Genomic DNA, 21201 nt, shown 5'->3' with positions numbered 1-21201 from the left:
AACGGCATGGAGGGTTGAAAAGAAGGCAATCTGAGAAAATGGAAGAGCTGTGAAAGCCACGATAGGGAATACTGTTAGTGTTAAAAGTCCCCCAGGAGCCCTCATGGTTCCAGCTCGAGATGGGCAGACAGTGCTGGGGCCTGGCCAGACCCCCCGGACAGACCACGGTGCTGGCAGCAGGGTGGGTGACTACCCCGCCCAGCTGCCTCCCCCAGCTTTCCCTGGCTCTGTTCCGCGGGACGACGACGCCTGGGACCGCCGCGTAGGCGAGGCCCTCAGCAGGCCGGACCCTCTGTGTTGTCACGTACGGAGGCGGGACTCAAGCTTGTGGGCGGAGCCGAGCTAGGGGGCGTGGCCCGACGTGGCTCTGGCCCCGCCCCGAGAGAGGCCTAGGCGGGGGAAACCGGAAGTCCTCCCGCCTCCCCCTGCCTCCAGGCTCTCTTCGATCCCTCCCCTCAGCTCCGTGCGCAAGGTCGTGTCCCGGAAGTGAAGGGGCCATGTTGGCGGGTGACCCCAGGAGAGGTACCGGGCGAGAGGCGAGACTCGAGGAGTGGTAGCGCGCGCGCGGCCCGCAGGTAAGTGAGGGGAGGAGTGAGGGCCAGGGCTGGGGGCTCGCCGCCTTTCCTCTCAGGGCCGCGGCCGGTGCTCCCTATCCGGCCCTGGCTACCGACCTGGCCGCCGGGGGTCTGGCCCTAGCCTGCCGGGCTTTCCCCCTGAGGCCTCTCGTTGGCCCCGCCCCAGCCTCCGGAGCCCTCCCGGGGGGGCCTGAGCCGGCCTGCCCCAGCCTCGGGGTCTTCCCTCTTCGGCTCGGTGCGAAGGCGGGGTCGGGGAAGAAACTGGGGACCCGCCGGGGCCCAGCCGCCCACTCGCCGCTCGACCTTGTAGTAACAGCTCTGGCGTGACAGTCGCTTCCTACTTCATAAAGCACTTTTCCTGTTGATTTCTGGACTTATCTCCTGCTGCGGGAGACCCTTAAGGGGGGCTGAGGGGTGCTCTTCTGCAGTTGAGGAAAAAGGGACGGGGATGGCTGCTAGCACTAGGCCGGAGGCTGATGGCTAGCTGGTTTGGGGCCCAAAGTCCAGACGTTTTTACCAAATGTTTCCCCCACTCCTTCTCGTTTCTGTATTTCAGAAACAAGGGTCATCATCATTTTTTTCCACAGAAGGACGTTTTGAGGGTTCCCTCTTTAGTATGTGCCAGGCCCTGTGCTGGGAAAGTTTGTAGAACACCTAGAAGTGCTGTGCACTTGGTAAGCTCCTAGCCAATGGTAGTAGCTGTCATTACAGAGGCAGGCAGAATTGGGGACACGCGTGCACCCCCTCTTTACAGCTGTGTGCCTGTGGGCAAGTTACTTCCCTCTGGGAGCATCAGTTTTCTCTACTTAAAATGGGGATACCGATGACACTGGTGGTGTGTTAGAACGGGATGAGTTGTCACGTGGGACCTGCTTAGCCCTCGCATGATATCTAGTAAACAGTAAGTGTTAAAGCTTGACGTGAACCCGGACCAGTTTGTAAGTTCCTCAACTTACATGTGATAAGGGATGACAAAGCACTTTACAAATGATAACCCCCTGCTGTTGTGTAAGGACTGACTGTGACAGTTTATGTGTAGCTCCATTGAATACAGATGAGAGTAGGTAACCCTAATAATAGCTGTCCCTGATAGACTGCTTAGTAGATGCCAAATGCTGTTCTAACCACATTCACATACATTCACTCATTTCATCCTCTTACCGGCCATGTGGAAAATACAATTTTAATCCTCCTTTTACACATAAGGAACTAAGGTAAGTACAGAGAGGTGAAGGAACTTGCCAAAGGTCATCGGCTCATAAGTGGTGGTGCTAGGATTCAGTTATGACTGAGAGCCCTTAGCTTCAACCCACCTAGACGCCCCCTTAGGGTAAGGTTCTATTGCAGGTGCTTTGCGAACAATATCTCAGGCAATTGTTAAAATAACCCTTTGTGATAAGTACTATATAGCAACATATAAACCTAGATAGCATTATCAATGTTTTTGCAAACGAGGAACCTGATGCTCGTTATGTACTTTGCTGGAAGTCATGTACTTTGCTCGAAGTCGTGGCAAGTAAGTGGCATAGCCAAGAGCCAAGCCCTGGTCTTTCTGCATAACCTGTAGTTTCCCAGGAGCAGGGTCAGCAGGCTAGGATCTGGTCCCATCCCTGCCACCAAGTCATAGCGTGACCTTGGCAGGGTGAGGTGGGGTGTCTCTGAGACCGAGAGGAAGAACTGCTGTATCAGTCTCTGTGGGCCCTTCTGTCATGAATTCTGATTCTAGGCTTCTGTTCCTTCCCTTTCGCTTACAGCCTGACGCCCAGCCCCTGTCAGTCCCCCATGGCCTCATGGAGCCGAGAGGCGGTGCTGAGTCTCTACCGGGCTCTGCTGCGCCAGGGCCGGCAGCTTCGCTACACTGATCGAGACTTCTACCTTGCCTCCATCCGCCGAGAGTTCCGGAAAAATCAGAAGCTAGAGGACCCTGAGGCCCGGGAGAGGCAGCTGGAAAAGGGCCTGATCTTCCTCCACAGCAAACTGGGAGGGCTTGTTTAGGAGTTTCCCTCTTCCCTTCCCATCCTAATTCCAGGGAAAGAGGACAAAGGTGCCTTCCATAGACTCGCTGCCTCTCCCCACCTCCACCTCCCAGATGCAGTAAGAAGCCTCAGGTAGGTAGGCTGATAGGTTTCATTTTTTCTGATGCAGGGAACCAAGAGAGGGACTTTTAATGACCAGAGTCCTTTAGTCATAAATCAGTGGCTGACATACAAACATAGTAACAGAAGTATGTTCTCTTATTGAGAAGAAAACATGCCCTGAGTTTCAAGCCCCACTGGGATACCATTTTGTTTTCCAGAACGTTTACATATGAAAATGCTAGGAAAGGCATTTGTTAAAACCATTAGAGCTCAGTTCCAGGTTGGCTCATTCTTCAGTGGATTCAGCTCTCTTGTGGGCAAGGTTGTGTTCTTCCAGACACGACTGTATTCTGTTACAGCAGACTCTAAAGCCAGCAGAGTGTGTAGACCTCAGAGGGTGGTGCCTGGGTTCAGATCCTGGCACTGCTGCTAACAACTGTGGGATTTAAGGCAGATCACTGAACTTGTATAGGCCTTCGTTTCTTCATTTGTAAAATGATAATAGTACCCACCTCTTCAGCTTATTTCAAGAATTAAATGAGACAGGGTACTCAGCACTTGGAATGGTTCTTGGCCAGTGGTATGTTAGCTCTGTGTGCTTCCAAGGCCAGTGTCACCAGGAAGTCTCACTGTACCTAATGGTTATATTTAATTCAGCAGCTTGCCCACAGGGCCTTCTCTGGCCCTAGCATTCTGGTAGGCTGTGAGGTAGAGGGGACTGATGGGGCCCCTCCAGGGGCTCAGTCTAATGTGGAGATCAGTGGGAAGTAATCCCAGTGTGAGCAGCTCTGTACTGGAGGTCGGGTAGAACTTGGAGATGAGGACAGAACTGTGCCTTGGGGGAGGGTGGTGATGGAGGAAACACAGGTGGCTATAGGAGGGAGGACATTGAGGTCCGTCTCAAATAAGAAATAGAAGCTGGCTGGGCAGACAGGCAGGAATAAGCAGAGGTGTGGTCTGGAAACTTAAGTCTGGTGCACTTGGAAGGCAGGTGGCCAGAATTGAAGCTGGCCTGGTCTGGGAGGACATCGAATCCTCCGTTGAGGTGGTGATATCTGGTAGTGGGGGACCATTGCAGCTCTGTACTTGGGGCCCCTGTAAAGTACTCCCCAGCACTGGGAACTCTAGGTTCAGCTCTTGGCTGCACAACTTACTGACATGGTGACCTTGGGCCAGTGAACCTAAGCTCTGCCTTAGTTTCTTCATCTGTAAATTGGAGATAACAACATGACTGACCTCATGGGGTGGTTGTGAGAATTAAAGGGATTAGTAGGTTTTAAATGCCCAACACATGGTACACATTCAACATATGTTAGCTCTTATGTGTACTCAAGCCAGATAATGTTTAAGTCATATGACTTTTTCCAGTAAAATAAATTGGAATTTTCATAGTTCTGTGCTGTCATCCTGGGAAGCTATAGGGCCTCCATTACTCATCACCCCCACAGTATTGGGGTGATGAACATTCCTAGTCCCATTTCTTTATTTAGGGAGACAGGTTAAACAACCCATCTGAAATGTTAGCAGAGTTCACATTCTCCATCAGTGCTGCTCACCAGGCAGTGTTCCACTTTTTTTTTTTTTTTTTTTTGCTTTTTAGGGCCACACCTGAGGCATATGGAGGTCCCAGGCCTTGGTGAAATGGGAGCTACAACCTCTGTCCTACACTACAGCCACATCAACCCAGGATCTGAGTCGCGTCTGCAACCTACACCACAGTTCACGGCAGCCCCAGATCCTTAACCCACTGAGCGAGGCCAGGGATTGAACCGGCAACCTCGTGGTTCCTAGTCGGATTCATTTTCGCTGCGCCATGACAAGAACTCCCACTTTTTTTTTTTTAATTTAAATATCTTAACCATTTGTAAGTGTACAATTCGGTAGTGTTAGGAATATTCATATTGTTATATTCCAGCAGATCTCCAGAACTTTTTCATCTTGTAAAATGGAAGCTAAAGCCCTTAAACAATAGGGTGCCTTCTTAATTGCACTGAGGGGTCCTTGCAGGTGGAGGGCCCAGCTCCACCAGGCTCTGGGCTAGTGCTGCAGAGCCTGAGTGGAGGGGGTACTGTGGACAGGTAGTTTCCCCTGGAACAGATTGAGTTTGGTTGTAGAAAAGGAGCTTTACTCTCCCTGTGGGAGCTTGTGGATGCTGTCTTCTTCCAGGTCACCAGGTCTTCGTGGGCCCCTGGTCCTTGGATGGGGCAGGGAGTGATTTGCACCAGAGTAGGAAAACCCATTTCCCAAGCCCACTCACCTTCATGGTTTTGGTCTCAAGCCCAGCATAGCCTCAGTGTGTTTTAGAGACCATCCTGGCTCCGTCCCAGGAGGTAGAACGTAACTCACAGGATGGTCTGGAGTGCTGACTGCCTCCTGGAAGGTGAGCCTTTGTCCTGTGGCTGGCAATCTTAAAAGACTTAAGGACAGCCCACACCTGTAGAGGCCTTTTACAGTTTCTAAAGCGTTCCCATGCAGCCTGCTAGCAGACGTGCTTTCCTCATGACCTCCCTGTGATTTAGGCCACGCAGCTATCATCATCCCTCTACCTCACTGAGGGTGCAGGGACTCATTTGAGGTCACCCAGCTAATTAGTCAGGGCTCAAAGGCAAGTACTCAGCCTCCAGATTTCTGACTCTAAAACCCGGGCTCTTCTCTATTATGCCACCTCCCTGCCTCGATCTCACCAGTTAGCCGAGAGGCCAAGAACTAGATGGCCCAGAGAGGCTCCTTCCAGCTTCTGCCCAGGCGGATGTGCCTGCCTTGTTTTGTTGTGTCACATCCAAGGGTCCTTTAGAGAGTGGTTCTCCCCCCTGGGAAAAACTGCGGCAAGGTCTTTTATTTTATTTTAATTTTTTTTTTTGTCTTTTTGCCATTTCTGGGGCTGCACTTGTGGCATATGGAGGTCCCAGGCTAGGGGCTAGGGATTGAATTGGAGTTGTAGCCACCGGCCTACACCACAGCCACAGCACCTTGGGCTCCGAGCTTCGTCTGCGACCTACACCACAGCTCACGGCAACGCCATGTCCTTAACCCACTGAGCAAGGCCAGGGATCGAACCCGCGACCTCATGGTTCCTAGTCGGATTTGTTAACCACTGAGCGAACCACGACGGGAACTCCAAGGTCTTTTGTTTTAAAAGACATGAGACTGAGGTCAGTATTCTGTACGGCGACTCTAGTGTTCACCTTGGTCTGGACGCGATTACTCTGCCTCAGGTGGGTCTGTCCCATCTCTGTCTCAGTGGCCACTGGAGGGAGGACAACTAGAATTCTTGCCCGACTTCACCTGTAAATAAATACAAAGTTTAACTCTTTTCAGCCTTGTTTGCTCTGCATTTGAAGTGGGAATATATTTAATTTGGCCAAGTAGTCTCTCATTATGTCCCTAAACCTGAAGCTCCTGTTGGCTAAAAGATGGAGAGAAGAAAAGTGCCACTAAGGTTGTGAACCTTAGCCGGGAAAAAATAATTTTGAACTTGACAGTGACCCTCAGTTAACTCAATTGCTGGAATAAGTTGAGTGAGAAATGTTTCTTGTTAAGGGGGGAGGTACAGGCGAGAGGCCTGAGATGTGAAGCTAGCCGGTGACCTCGTCTCTCTGTCCTCCCCTTCTGCTGTACTGGGTGTAGTGGTGAATGGTAAACAACTGTTTTTCCCATGTAGTTCCTGGTGCACAGCACGGGGAGGGTAGAGAGGAGAGGTGGTGCTGAGAGCAGTGTTCAGATCTGAGCCACTTTGTGATCGTTTATCTGGGTCGGGCCCAGGGTTCTAACTTGATGGGAAATGGGCTTAGGTGGGAACTAGAGGAACTTGAGTTAGGATGACTCCATTGTTGCCAGGGAGCAAAGGTGTGCTGGCCTCGCCCCAGCCCTCTGGGAAGCCCTGAGCCCTCTAGGAAGCCGGCTCTTCTGCCTTGTGCCCTGAACTCCTTGTAGGTGAGCACATTTTAGCTCATTTTCCTGGTGCGCTTGAGCAGGCGGACTTTTGTTTGTTTGTTTTCCAGTTAGCAGCCGAGTCTGCAGTGATGACTGGGTTTATTCTCGGTCCCTCTCATAGTGCTAGTCTCACTTGAGCCCCCTGTACGCTGTCCCTAAGACACAAAGCATCTGCCAAGTGAGACTGTCCACAGAGAATTCTTTTTGTCTTTGGACCTTTCTCACACATGGACTTGTAGCTATGTCTCCATGGGCAGGGTATTTGGTGCATGTTATTATCACTGCCATAGTAATAATAATGACAAATACTAATATTGTCTATCATTATTATTTTTGTAGAAAGTAGAATAGGATCAGTTTTTTTTTTTTTTTTTTTGTCTTTGTCTATTGTCTTTTTAGGGCCGCACTTATGGCACATGGAGGTTCCCAGGCTAGGGGTCGAATCGGAGCTGCAGCTGCCAGCCTGCGCCATAGCCACAGCAATGCCAGATCTGATCCGTGTCTGTGACCTACACCACAGCTCACGGCAATACCCGATCCTTAAACTGCTGAGTGAGGCTGTGGATCCTGGTTGGGTTCGTTAACCACTGAGCCACAAAGGGAAATCCAGGAACGGTTTGATTGAGGTAAGGGTATACATGATGCAGTAGGAAAATTGTTGTCCTAGGAGTTAAGAGTTTTTGCATGTGGCTGTTACTCCTTTTCTCTGGGGCCTCTGGCGCGTCACTTCTGTGTGTATGAAGTGATAGATGGGATTAGATGAGTCTCCTCTAATTACATTAGACCTTCTCAGGTCTAACCTTCAGAAGCAGTGGTTACGATGTTGGGAAGGGGTCTGTACTGCGTGGTGGGGAGTTCCTGCTCTGGTGCAGCGGGATGGGTGGTGTCCCCTGAGCACTGGGATACAAGTGTGATCTTGGGCCCGACACAGCGGGTTAAGGATCTGGTGTTGCCACAAGCTACTGTGTAAGTCTCAACTGTGGCTTGGAACTGATCCCTGGCCTGGGAACTCCATATGCCTCGGGGTAGACAGAAAAAAAGATAATAAGTGTATTTCACGGTGGGGTACTTCACTCTAATACAAGAAAAAGCTGGTGATGAGTTTGGTGCCCTCTGTAATCTCAATAGATTGGTGCAGAGGTTCTCCCACACCTGGCATGATCATTCCCCCCCTTGCCTCCAGATAACGTATGTCAGGGCCATGATACTCCCTTTCTGACCCTAGAGCATGGAGGTGCTAGAGGCAGGAGGATTTGGTTACTGGAACTCACAGAGTACCCTGAACTTGTTGGGGACGGGCCTCCTGGGGGAGGGGGCAGGAGGGCTGGTCGAGGTCCCCCATGGTGATGGCGTGTTCTGCCTTCATCCTCAGGTGAGCAATGGCAGGCGCTGGTGAGCGCAAAAGCAAGAAGGATGACAATGGCATCGGCACGGCCATTGATTTTGTCCTCTCCAATGCCCGGCTGGTGCTGGGGGTGGGTGGAGCAGCCATGCTGGGCATTGCTACACTGGCGGTTAAGCGGGTAAGTACACTCAGCCAGGGCCAGGGACTGCCGAGTGGCGCTGACCTAGAATAAGACTTTGATGCTGCTGACGGGAATGTAATGTGATTTGGCATTATTAGAGGTGACCTTAAGAAAATTCGGCAAATCTACATGTAGGACTTTGCTCTAAAGAACTTGTAGGTACAAATAAAGAAGTTTATCCTACTGAGTAAAAAACCAAAATACCCTTCCTTGGCGATCTTATTTAAAACAGCAGCACCCCCAACATGCATGCATTTCCTATTTCCCATTCCTGCGCTACTTTTCGTAACGTCTATAGCTGCATACTGTGACTTGTTCACTGTGTGTTGCCTGTATTCCTTTACTAGACTGAAAACTCCATGAGGGCAGGGATTGGCTCTCTTTGGTTTACTGCTTTATTCTTTGTACCTAGAACAATGCCTGCACCGCCATTCAGTGATGTATTTGTTAAATAAATGAATCAGTATTCAACACTATGGTACATTAATAAGGTGCAAGATTCATAGTCAGCAATTACACCATAATGGTCAACATTGATTCTTTTTTTTTTTAAGAGCCACATCTGCAGCATATAGAGGTTCCCAGGCCATGGGGGCAAATAGACCTACAGCTGCTGGCCTATACCGCAGCCACAGCAACTTGGAATCTGAGCTGAGTCTGTAGTCTGTGCCTTGGCTTGTGGCAGTGCCGGATTCTTAAGCTACTGATGGAGGCCAGGGATCAAACCCACGTCCTCATGGATACGTGGCTTGTAACCCGCTGAGCCACAATGGGAGCTCCAACACTGATTCATTAATAAATGATGTGGGGGCAGTGATAAAAATGATCAGTGGACAAAATCCGGTTTCGGAGGTGTATATACAGAGAAGGACCCTCATCACATAAATGTCTGTTTCCAGAAAGAAGTATACAGAATATGAACAGTTACCTTGGAGTTATGATAGTATGGGTACATCTGTGTCTTATTTATATCATTTAGTATTTCTTGAGATTTTCTGTGTGGAGCAGAGAATTCCATAATCTAGAAGAAGATGAGGTTATTCAAAAATAGTTGAACTCATTAAGGCAAAGCTGCTGGGAAGGAGGGAAACAGGAAGAGAACCGCGTGCTGAGCCCTCTCTGCTCTTTCAGATGTATGACAGGGCGATCAGCGCCCCTACCAGCCCCACGCGCCTGAGCCATTCTGGGAAAAGGAGCTGGGAAGAACCAAACTGGATGGGCTCCCCACGTCTGCTCAACAAGGACATGAAGACAGGCCTGAGCAGGTCCCTGCAGACCCTCCCCACAGGCTCCTCGGCCTTTGACACAGGTGAGGAAGGCCGCTACCCCTTCTGGGACCTGGCTCGGGGCTCTGAGTCCCACTCCTGCCTTCCACACCGTTCTCAAGGACATGGGCCAGGCACCAGGCTAGGCCTTTGTGCCCAGCCCTTGCCCTCTCCGGGCCTGAGGCAGCTGTGGCCTGAGCAAGCCCAGGAAGAGCTCACGTGCCTCTCTCTCTTGCCTTGGCAGATACGTTCTGCCCGCCCCGGCCCAAGCCATTGGCCAGGAAGGGCCAGGTAGACTTGAAGAAGTCACGACTCCGCATGTCCCTGCAGGAGAAACTTCTCACTTACTACCGGAACCGGGCAGCCATTCCTGCTGGCGAGCAGGCTCGGGCCAAGCAAGCTGCTGTGGACATATGTGCTGAGCTCCGGAGCTTCCTGCGGGCCAAGCTGCCTGACATGCCTCTTCGGGACATGTACCTGAGTGGCAGCCTCTATGACGACTTGCAGGTAAGGGGGTTCTCATGAAGGGTTGGGTTGGATAGGGACCAGGACGCTTCTCAGTTGTGCTGTCGGTACAGAAGATCAGTGTCCTCGGCCTGCCAGAGGGACTGGGCTTAGCCGCTTCTGAATTGCGCACACTGGTAGCATTTGGAGAGCCCTGCCTTTACCCTTTCTGGTTTTTCAGTCACACACACAGCTTCGAGGGACTTCTGCCTGCAGTCTTGTCCCGTGTCTCCTCTCTAGTTTTCCCTCTTCTCAGGCCTTCAAGGCACAGGGGATGTCACATGTACTTCTCTTTTAGTTTTTGTTTTTGTTTTTTGTCTTTTTTGGGCCAAACCCACGGCATATGGAAGTTCCCAGGCTCGGGGTCGAATCAGAGCTGCAACTGTGGGTCTACACTACAGCCACAACAACGTCAGATCTGAGCCATGTCTGCGACCTACACCACAGCTCAGAGCAATGCCAGATCCTTAACCCATTGAGTGAGGCCAGGAATCGAACCTGAGTCCTCATGGATACTAGTTGGCTTTGTTACCGCTGGGCCACGACAGGAGCTCCGTCTCGTGTTCTTCTGTGTCAAGACAGTGTGGCTCGTGGAATGAGCCTGGGCTCTAGTGTCTGACACAGCTGGGTTTAAATCCTCACTCTGAATTGATATGGTCACATGGAAGAATTTAGTTTCCTTTATTGAACACAAGTTGCTGGGACCTGTGTTTGGGGACGCTTGTCTCTTGAGCAGGTGAAATCCCTCAAAACCTTTTAAATTCTGCTCCCCAGGTGGTGACAGCCGACCACATCCAACTCATTGTGCCCCTTGTGCTGGAGCAGAACCTGTGGTCCTGTGTCCCCGGAGAGGACACCATCATGAACGTCCCTGGCTTCTTCCTAGTTCGCCGTGAGAACCCAGAGTATTTTCCTCGTGGTAGCAGTTACTGGGACCGCTGTGTGGTTGGGGGCTACCTCTCTCCCAAGACAGTGGCAGACACATTTGAGAAGGTAGTGGCTGGCTCCATCAACTGGCCAGCCATCGGGTCCCTCTTGGACTATGTGATTCGACCAGCGCCACCCCCAGGGGCCCTGACTCTGGAGGTGCAGTATGAGCGTGACAAGCATCTCGTCATTGACTTCCTGCCATCAGTGACCCTTGGTGACACTGTCTTGGTGGCCAAACCACACCGGCTAGCCCAGTACGACAACCTGTGGCGGCTGAGCCTGCGTCCTGCCGAGACGGCGCGCCTGCGGGCTCTGGACCAGGCCGACTCGGGCTGTCGCTCTCTGTGCCTCAAGATCCTCAAGGCCATATGCAAGTCCACTCCGGCTCTGGGCCACCTCACTGCCAGCCAGCTCACCAGCGTCATCCTCCACCTGGCCCAGGAGGAGGCTGACTGGTCTCCAGACATGCTGGCCGACCGATTCCTGCAGGCCTTGAGGGGACTCATCAGCTACCTAGAGGCCGGAGTTCTGCCCAGTGCCCTAAACCCCAAGGTGAACTTATTTGCAGAGCTCACCCCTGAAGAAGTAGACGAATTGGGATACACTCTCTATTGCTCATTGTCTGAGCCAGAGGTGCTGCTGCAGACCTAGGGCAGGTGGAGGCCAAAGTGGGTGTCAGGGGGTCAGGCCCTGGGTTCTCCGTTAGAAACACTCAGCTACATCGTTGGTGCCTCACAGGGTCCCTCGGTGCCTCCTGTCTTACTGGTCATCGCCCTGGTCATTTCATGCTGGTTAGAATGTCATCTCTTCTCTTTTCTCACAACCCTTTCTATTTTTGTTACCAAACCTGTGCTCCCTCCTCCTCCCCTCCCCCTCCTCCTCCAGGTTCATTTTCTTGAATGAATTGAGAAGGTGGAGCCTGGCCTGAGCTGCCGAGACCACTTGGTGTTGGCCTTTTGGCCCAGGTCTGCCCCTCTCCGGTGTCCTCTCTGTCTTTTCCTCCTGTTTGTACCTTCTGTTTTGCTCTTTTCCTGAGCACATCCGCCTAATCAAGATGTTGCCTTTTAGTTGACTGTCCCTGAAGTTGTGATTGCCTGTTTCAAACTGAACTCTGCAGAGAGTGTTCAGACAGTATTTAGGGTTTCTAGGGGTAAAGCTGGTGGAAAAGCTGGCCTTTGACCCAGGTTCCTGGAAAAGAAGCCCATTCCCCCCACCTCTTGACCAACTTATGTCCGTTAGTGCTGAGACGTTCTCCTGGGAACACTGTTGTTGGCGCCCACGGGCGTGAGGGCTCAGGACGAGCTGAGGTAAAGTTCTCGAGATCGTGTCTCTCCGAGGCCATCCGCAAGAGCGCCGAGCGGGAGAAGGGCCTGGAGAGGGTCTGTGTGCCTCATGTCTGCGCCTCATCTGGCTGGTGCCGCCCAGCACCGGGTGGGTGACAAAGACCGGGAGGGAAGGGGCTGTTGCTTGCCCCCTTCTTGCCTTATTGCCAATAGGGACGAGGCCTTCAAGGACGCAGTCAGTGCTAGAGGTTGACAGGCCGCTGAACACTGGGGCTCAGTGACCTTGTTTCTCCCCTGTCAGGCCCTGCCTTTCTAGGATGTCGCCTTAGAGCAAGAACAGGCCCAACAGCAGCCCTTCGCTCCCCAGTGAGAGGGGTGTTTGCTGAACTCCGCAGGCACCGCCAGAGGCCAGAGGGCAGGCAGGCACGCGCGGTCCTCCTCCCCGGCCTGCCGCTCGCCCAGCACCTGGGGAGATCCGCGCCCTCTAGGAAGAGGGCACAAGGCTGTGACAGGGAGGTGGGTCCTTCCTGCATTCCTTCTTGTTTCCCGCTGCTAAAATTGCACTATTTATTGCAATGTAAAAAGTATCCTGGGGGTGGGGAGGAGTGTTTAATACACATTGTCAGTACATCTTGTTTTGTGTTCTCTTTTTTTGTTTGTCTGTGGCAAGAGGCTGATGATAATTCTGTTTCCGATCTGCCCATCCAGTATTTTGTTCTCCTGTCAAGTCTTATTTTTCTTCTTACTACCTCTCCATCAGTGAGATTCTGGTGAAGCTCTCTGCTGCTGTCACATTCCTTCACAATGGCAGTGACATGAAATGATTCTTTAAATAGCACTGAAACCTCAGCTACCCTTTGGATTGAGGGTAGAGATTCTGGTCCCCTTTTTTGTCCTGGATTAGGAGGTCGGGAGCTAGGGTTAACCTTGGCTGTATCTGGAGCATCTTCCTGCCTCTTCTCTCACATATACCTAAAGCTTCCCTAAAATGGTTCAGACATTTCATGTGTATGAAGACATTGAGAGAGAATGAAAACTATAAAGGCCAGAACCCTGAGTGAGAGTCTCCCTCCTGGCTGTACAGTCTATGCTGGGACCTGGCCTGGGTGATGAATGCAGAGGGTGTGGGGTAGAGATGGCTCCAATGCACCCATCCGATGTCATGAGGAGGGAGGGAGAGGGGAGGGCTGAAAGTGTTGGAAAAGCATGGGTTATGTTGCATTGAGAAAGGATTTGGTTTTCCCAATGTGAGTATTATAAAACCTCTAATTTTCCCAAGCTGGTGTCTCTGACCAAATTCTATTACAACATTGGAAGGAGAGTTTAAAAAGAGAGGTTTTTTTTTTTTTTTTTTTTTTGGTCTTTTTTCTTTTTCTAGGGCTGCTTCCTGTGGCATATGGAGGTTCCCAGGCTAGGGGTCTAATCAGAGCTGTAGACCCAGGCCTGTGCCAGAGCCACGGCAACTCGGGATCCCAGCTGCGTCTGGGATCTACACCACAGTTCACGGCAATGCCGGATCCTTAACCCACTGATCAAGGCCCAGGGATCAAACCCTCAACCTCACGGTCCCTAGTCAGATTTGTTAACCACTGCGCCACTACGGGAACTCCCCTTAAAGACTAAATCCCAAATTATCAAAGGCAGGTGTAATTGTGATTTGAGCTTATCTCCTCTCTTAAAGAGCTTCTTTCTGATGGCAGCTCTGTCTCCTGCCTATGTTTCACAAAACCAAAACTCATAACTTTGCCATTTCATAAGCAGGAACCTCCTAGGAGTCCTCAGAACGAGAAGCAGTGGGGTCAGCTCTGGTCCTGAGGGGTTTGCCGTCTGAGATGGACCAGTCTCATCATAGTACACGGAGGACAGTCAAGTGCTTCAAGATTCACTTTTTTTAATCTTTGGGGGAAGATGTGGGGCCTTTCCCCACCTTTCTGCCTTCCCACTCAGTAACTCCCACCTTTGCCTGAAGTAATAGCATCTGCTCCTACTTCTCCCTCTGGAAATTTTTTGCACCATCTAGGTTAGAAAACCACATAGCCTAATGCTTAAAAAATACTCATATCAAAAACCTAATCAATTTCAAAGTGTATTTTGGTTTTCTCTGTTGCCCATTCCTGAAACATGAGTTCAGGACAACAGTATTTTTCTTTATACACTTGGTTGTGACTTTTTTTTTTTTCTTCAAATAAAGGAATAATTGAAGTTCATGGTGGGAAAAGTTGTGTTGTGAAGCCTGCAGTCTCCAGGGCTCAGCCCCTCATGGGCCTCCTGTTCACACTCCACAGATGAGCTGGTTTTGCTCCCTTGCGCTCTATTCAGGTTGAGAGCTCAGATGGTTTTGACGAATCAGCTTCAGGATCAGAAGGCCCCGCAGAGGCCCCAGGAGGGTTGTGGAAGTAGGGAATCCCCTGTATCCCGATTGCTGCCAGTTGTGGCACATCTGAGACTGTGGCCCTGGCTGAGAACTTCTGTCCTCACAGGATGTGTTAGAACTCTGCCCCTTGTGCTGAAGCTCAAGGCCAAAGAGAATGGTAAGAAACACTTCAGACTAGAGCTGTGAGAAGTAGCCCTCTGAAATTTTTTTTGTCTTTGGGTGGAGGGCAGGCCCATAGCCTGCAGAAGTTCCCAGGCCAGGCCCAGGATCAAACCTGCACAGCAGCAGTGAGCTGAGCCACAGCTGTGACAACGCCAGATCCTTAACCTGCTGAGCCTCCAGATGCTGCTGATTCTAGGTGGCCAAATAACAAGAGATGTGGGGTCTGGAGTTAACTGCATGCAGCTTGTTTACCTTTTCCTTCTGATCGCCTCATAATCTGTATTTTCTTGGCCCCTGCAACCAAGTCCACAACCTGCCTCCCAGTCACTAATCTGCCCTTCAGTGAGCAGTTGATGTGTTTAGCTGATAGATTTGGAATCAGTCATCAGTCTTCCTTGTTTTGTCCATATAGAAGCAGCTTAGCCCCAAGACCCAGAAAACTACTATCCTTTTTCTCCTTGAGGGAGGAAATAAAGCTGGGGGACACGTTGCCCTTCCACAACCTGGAAAGAAAAGAAACGTCTCCTTTCCAACAGCTTTGACTCGTGTGTGTGGTGGGAAATAGTTTCCTACGTGAGTGGTACTGGTGCATCAGAGTGCTTGCTTGGGGTCTCCATAATAGAACGGATGGGGTTATTCCACTCCTACGGTGTCCAATTGGGGCAGTGTTACTTTACTTCTTAAGCATCTGCATGGACATCCATCAAGAGGCACTGACAAGTCTCCCATACAGCAGAGAGGAGGACATGCCCCGTGGCTCCTTAATGACACCTTTGGAAGACTTGGGTAGTGGCTCGGGGGTAGTGGCTCGGGATTCTTACTGTCTTTGCACCAAAAGACCAGATGCCTTGTACATGTTTCCAGAGAATTGAGATTCCCCAAGGGGAAAGAAAAACCATACCTAGTATCCAGTATGCTTTCCTAGACCAGCTGTTTATAGTTGTTGATTTCATCTCAGTAAATAACAGTCCTCTGAGGGAGCAGGATATGATGGGGATGGGAGGTGGGTTAGAAGACCTGCGTTCTAGTCACAGGAGTAATGGCAACCATTTATCCAGCACTTACCAGGTACCAGGCGCACGGCTCAGTGCTGTGAATATATTATCTTAACTTCATTCTAAGGATGAGGATACCCATCATTAGCCTCGTTTTACAGATCAGGAAACGAAGACTCAGTGGGGGTAAGTCACTTAACCAGAATGTCTCCACTAATAAATGGGAAAGCCAAGATTTTTTGGAATTGGCCCTTAAATCTGTCATAACTCCTACCCCATACTGCCCACACCAGGCAAGACATGTCATGCCTTTAGTCATCAGCTTACCACTGTAAAGAAATGGTTGGGCTAGACTGACTCAAATCAATGAATGGTTAGTTGTTATGTAGGAAGTGCCTGACCAATTTTTGACCTCACTGTCCTCATAGAAATAATATTTGTAGGGCCCACTGAAATGAAGGGGAGTGGAAACTCAAGGTTTCCCTACAGGGCCTGATTGGAGGACTGGAAGATGGTGAAAGAGCTTTCTCCTAGCTCTTGACAGTTCCCCAGTAGAGAGGGCAAGTTACTGGCCCTAACCTGGACTGTGGCCTCCAAACACACAAATTCCCCTAAGTGGGCAGGTCTGATCAAGCACCCAGGCAGTAGGACTTGCTGGGAAGTGGTTATGCCGCGGAGTTACAGAGTTGGTAAATAATTGAAACTACCCTAGAGTGAGAAAGAGCAGCTAAATAAAATACCTCATTTTTAGGGGAAGTGAAACTACATAAACTGAAAGAAGTTCCCCTGTCATAGGTTTCATTCTTTAACATAAAAGGAAACTTGTATTTTAGCAGAATGGATATGTAAAAATACAATTGTTTAGACCACAGGATTATGGATTTCCTCCACTCGACTCGCCTCTACAGAGTTGAGTCAGGACGCAGAGCAGGCCTTTGATGGTAGGTGGATCTCAGCTGAGGTCATCAGTCTCCCCTTCCAGTTACTGAAGGGTTCACACGTCCTCAGTATTCTGCAAGTGTGTGCAAGTGAAAACAGACGAAATAACATTTACTCTTGACTAGTTTCACATTCGGGCCTAAACCCGGTCCCTAGTTCGGAGCTTCTCCAAGGGCGGCAGGAAAGGACCACGAGGATTCGGACCTAACGCCACTATTTGGATCTGGGCCAGGGCTGCCCGGGGCAATCAAGGCCAGCTGGGTGGGCGGGGCTGAGGGAGCCTTTGCAGAGCGGCGCTACGGCGAGCAGGACGCCGGGGCCCGGCGGCGGGAACCTCACCCACCTTCCCGCGCAGATCAGGGGCTCCCTCGCTGAACAACCCGCCCGCCTCGGAGCCTGAGCCAATAGAAACTCGATGTATATATGACTCACCATGCCTAACCAATCATTTCGACGCGCGCTCTCCGCCAGTAGCTCGCGCGATAACCAGGAGACCTCGTACTTCACAATAAAAGCCCTTCTTGGGGTGAAAGACTCGTCTCCGCCTCTCGGGCTAGCACCGGAAGTAGCTGTGCAAGATCCTTCCGCGCATCCCGGCAGCGGACGGTGGTGATCCTTAGATCTCAAAAGCCTTGTAAAGTAGTGCGCCCTTTTTTGAGGCTGTAAATAAAAGTAACTCATTTGGTCCTCACAGTTTCGCCCTCGACATAAAAGTCAGAGACTGGAAATGGTAGGGGCGTCGGTTAAATGAAAGCGCGTGGGTGGGAGGCGCTGGTCACGTGACCTAGGCGGAAGAATATTCTCTGTGATGCGTCCCACAGAGGCAGAGTCTATAAAGGACCCGCGCTCGGCGAACCGCCGCCATTTCTTTTCCTCTCCGCTGTAGATGTAGTCCTTTTCTGCGAGTGGGCGCTTTTCTTCCTCCGCTCCCGCAGGGTCCGCGGCCGCCATGGCGTATTAGAGGCAGCAGTGCCTGCGGCAGCATTGGCCTTTGCAGCGGCGGCAGCAGCACCAGGCTCTGCAGCGGCACCCCCCAGCGGCTTAAGCCATGGCGTAAGTACCGGGGCCCGACGCTCTGGGCCGTGTCCCCCCGGGTCGGTGAAGGGTTCTTGTCTGATGCTGGGGCGCGGTCCGGCGGCGTCGCGGAGGGGGAAGCGGTTTTACGAGCGCCCGGGACGCGTGGCCGCTGATGGGGTGACGCCGAAGCGCCAGCGCCCCTGGGTCGAGAGGCCGCTGCGCTGTTCGGGCGTGGGGCGAAGTCCTCGGTACCTCCGGCCCCGGCCGGGGGGCCGGGGCTCCCCCTGGGGCTCCACGAAACGTGGCAGCAGCCAAGATGGCGGCGGGGCAGGGCGGCGGCCGCGGCGTGAGTCACGGGCGGGCGTGGGCGGGGCCGGACTCGGCCGGGAGGACCGGGCGCCTTCCTCTGGTGGCGGGTCGGGGAACGGCCGGGCGTCCATCTTGCGCCGCCAGGCGGACGCGGGGAAGGTTGGCAGCCGGGGCCAGCGGCCCCCAAGTCTCAACAACCACACGGGGTCGGGATTTGGCCGTCCTGCCCCGGGGGTGGAGAGGCGAAAGGCTCAGACCAGCTGTTCTCTAATGGGGCTTGGTTTCTGGTTCCTGTTAAGGCTTCTCACGGCATTCAGCAGCAGCGTTGCTGTAACCGACAAAGACACCTTCGAATTAAGCACATTCCTCGATTCCATCAAAACTCCGCAACATGGCCGAGATGAGCTTCCTGAGCAGCGAGGTGTTGGTGGGGGACTTGATGTCCCCCTTCGACCCGTCGGGTTTGGGGGCTGAAGAGAGCTTAGGGCTCTTAGACGAATATCTGGAGGTGGCCAAGCACTTCAAACCTCATGGGTTCTCCGGCGACAAAGCTAAGGCGGGCTCCTCCGAATGGCTGGCTGTGGATGGGTTGGTCAGTGCCTCAGACAACAGCAAGGGTGAGTGGGCTTTTCCCTGCCGGTGGGGTCTGGTGATAAAGCCTTGCTGCCGCGTGCATCTGACTCTGGGTTCCGTCCCTCTTAAATCTCTTGCAGAGGATGCTTTCTCCGGGACAGACTGGATGGTGGAGAAAATGGATCTGAAGGAGTTCGACTTCGATGCCCTGTTGGGTATAGATGACCTGGAAACCATGCCAGATGAGCTTTTGGCCACGTTGGATGACACATGTGATCTCTTTGACCCCCCACTCCAGGAGCCCCCGCAGATAGTGAACCCAATTGGCCATCTCCCAGAAAGTTTACCAACAACTGACCAGGTTGCCCCCTTTACGTTCTTGCAAACTCTTCCCCTTTCCCCAGGGGCCCTGTCTTCCACTCCAGATAATTCCTTTAGTTTAGAGATACAGGGTGAAGTGGAAATCTCGGAAGGAGATAGGAAGCCAGACTCCACTACTTACATTACCTTGATTCCTCAATGCATAAAGGAAGAGGATGCCCCCTCAGATAATGACAGTGGCATCTGTATGAGCCCTGACTCCTATCTGGGCTCTCCCCAGCACAGTCCCTCCACCTCCAGGGCCTCTCCAAGTAGGAGCTTGCTCTCTCCCGGGGCCCCTTGTGGTTCTGTCCGGCCCAAACCCTATGATCCTCCTGGAGAGAAGGTGGTAGCAGCAAAAGTAAAGGGTGAGAAACTAGATAAGAAGCTGAAGAAGATGGAGCAGAACAAGACAGCAGCCACTCGGTACCGCCAGAAGAAGAGGGCAGAGCAGGAGGCCCTCACTGGCGAATGTAAAGAGCTGGAAAAGAAGAACGAAGCTCTGAAAGAGAAGGCAGATTCCTTGGCCAAGGAGATTCAGTATCTCAAAGATCTGATAGAAGAGGTCCGCAAGGCACGGGGAAGAAACGCGCCCCCTAGCTGCCGGGCAGGGGTGTGCATGTGCTTGTACATAGGCTAGGGCTTTAGCTGTGTGTTGCAATAAATTATTTTGTAGTGAACGTACTGCTGATGACTGATTTCTTCAGATAAATGTTCCAGTCAATCCCCCCTGGAGCCACTTTTCTCACCAGGGTCAGAAGTAAAGTGCAAACGCTCCGTAATTCCCTCTGCCTCAACTCAGCAGACAATGGGGTGGGGGGGCAGGAGGAGGGGGTGTGGTGAGTTGAGAGCAGCCCTGGAAGTGACCTGCCCTCTTTGATGAGGCTCATGCCAGTCATTCATTGCCAATCTGGGTGACCCACTCTGGCTTAGAAGGAAGCCCTTTTGGGTTGCTGTGAGGGGCAGTGCAGGTGAGGGTGTCTGAAGCCAGAGTATGTGTGCATGCCTCTCCACAGGTCCCTGCAGCCAAGTCCTCCCCAGACCCAAAAGACGGGAGGCAGGGGCCTCTGCCGTTCACTTCCTGTGCCCCAGTGAGCTCACCTGGCCTCAGCTTCAGCACTTGCTGTTTTGCAAGGGTTTCCCGTTGGTTCCTCAACTCCTGCAAGGTTCCAGTGTCACTCCCAAGGCCATCCAAAGTGACTGCTGGTGTTCCGCCCCTCACCTTTCCCGCTCATTTGCCCCCCCATGGTCCTTTCTCCAGTTGACGTGTATACATGTTTATTTCCTGCTCTGACACCCAGTTTTGCAGTCACTTCGTGCCCTGATCTCCAAGACCTGCAGCAGTGCCTGAGGAAGAAATTGCAGCTTTATAACCATTTCCTGAGCGTTCCGAGGCACGGCTATGAATGTATGTTTACTGGAGTGAGACCCAGCCCCCTGCACGTGGAGCCCTGTGGGCTGATAAAGGGCAGAGGCGGGCTGGGTCTTACCGCTGGTGGCGGGGGTGGAGGTGGGGGTGCTCCTGGTCCATCGCCAGGCCCCTGCTGCCTTTCTGAGGACGCAGGTCTTGGAGGTCGGGAAATAGCCTTCATGTCTCTGCAAAGATTCATGCGCATCCACTGTGTGCTAGACCCTTTTGAGGGCTGGGGATTCAGTGGTGAGAACACACATCTCTGCTGTCCTTTCTGCGAGGGAGACGGCCAGTGAACAGACCTGACGGGACAGCAGGAGGGAGGACCTGCTCAGGACGCACTTTCGGGCCGGGAGGAGAGGCCTGGGGTGGAGCGTGTGAACTGAGCGTCAGCTGAGTGACTTGGGGAGCCTCGGGGGCGGGAGGGACAAGCTGGCTTCTGCTCGAGAAGCCTCGCTCTGGCGGGGCTCAGCGTGGGCAGCAGAGGCCAGCTGAGCCGGTCAGTCAGCGGGCTTGGAATCGGGGTGTGAGAAAGGAGACGGATGCCAGAAAAAGCAGAAGGCTGGAGCTTCCGTTTCCTGAGACGACCGGGGCGGGGGGGGGTTTGCGGTTTCCAGGGCAGGATCAGGGTTTTCATGTCAATTCCGGTGCTGGCAGAAGGTGCACCAGTCCTGCCCAGGTACAGGTGGGGATGGCAAGTAGCCCAGGGTGGGGGAGGCAGGTGGAGCGTCAGCTCCAGAGTCAGGGCTGTCCGTCCAAGGCTGGGAGGTTATGACAGGCTGCCTGGAGCAAAGGGTGCCTGTGCTGGGGTTTTTTCCCTCCTTTGGCTGCACCCAAGGCACACAGAAATTCCTGGGCCAGGGATCGAACGGGTGCAACCTCTGTAAACAGCCACCGCCACCAGAGACTCCCTGAGCTGGGCTTTGAAGGCTGGGGAGAGTTACGGATGTAGAGCATGGGGAGAGCG

The 21201-nt window shown here is 52.4% G+C and overlaps 2 protein-coding genes across 4 annotated transcripts; both read left to right on the top strand.

The window, feature by feature from the left end:
• MIEF1 (mitochondrial elongation factor 1) lies at positions 384-14300 on the top strand. Of its 2 annotated transcripts, XM_001929366.6 has the most exons (6): positions 384-575; positions 2330-2683; positions 7959-8109; positions 9244-9421; positions 9622-9884; positions 10656-14300. In XM_001929366.6, the coding sequence occupies exons 3-6, from the start codon at positions 7966-7968 to the stop codon at positions 11460-11462; spliced, it is 1392 nt and encodes a 463-aa protein (XP_001929401.3). In that variant the 5' UTR covers positions 384-575; positions 2330-2683; positions 7959-7965; the 3' UTR covers positions 11463-14300. The 2 variants fall into 2 exon arrangements, with proteins under 2 accessions (XP_001929401.3, XP_013852962.1); XM_013997508.2 differs by lacking the exon at positions 2330-2683 and having other exon boundaries at positions 422-575.
• ATF4 (activating transcription factor 4) lies at positions 16719-19507 on the top strand. Of its 2 annotated transcripts, NM_001123078.1 has the most exon segments (4): positions 17435-17617; positions 18190-18507; positions 18604-19403; positions 19406-19501. In NM_001123078.1, coding segments are annotated over 3 exon segments (1044 nt in total). In that variant the 5' UTR covers positions 17435-17617; positions 18190-18281; the 3' UTR covers positions 19424-19501.

Source organism: Sus scrofa, chromosome 5, assembly GCF_000003025.6.
Source record: "Sus scrofa isolate TJ Tabasco breed Duroc chromosome 5, Sscrofa11.1, whole genome shotgun sequence".
NCBI lineage: Eukaryota > Metazoa > Chordata > Mammalia > Artiodactyla > Suidae > Sus > Sus scrofa.
Note: the sequence above shows the minus strand (reverse complement) of the source record. Positions and strands in the feature narration are given on the sequence as shown.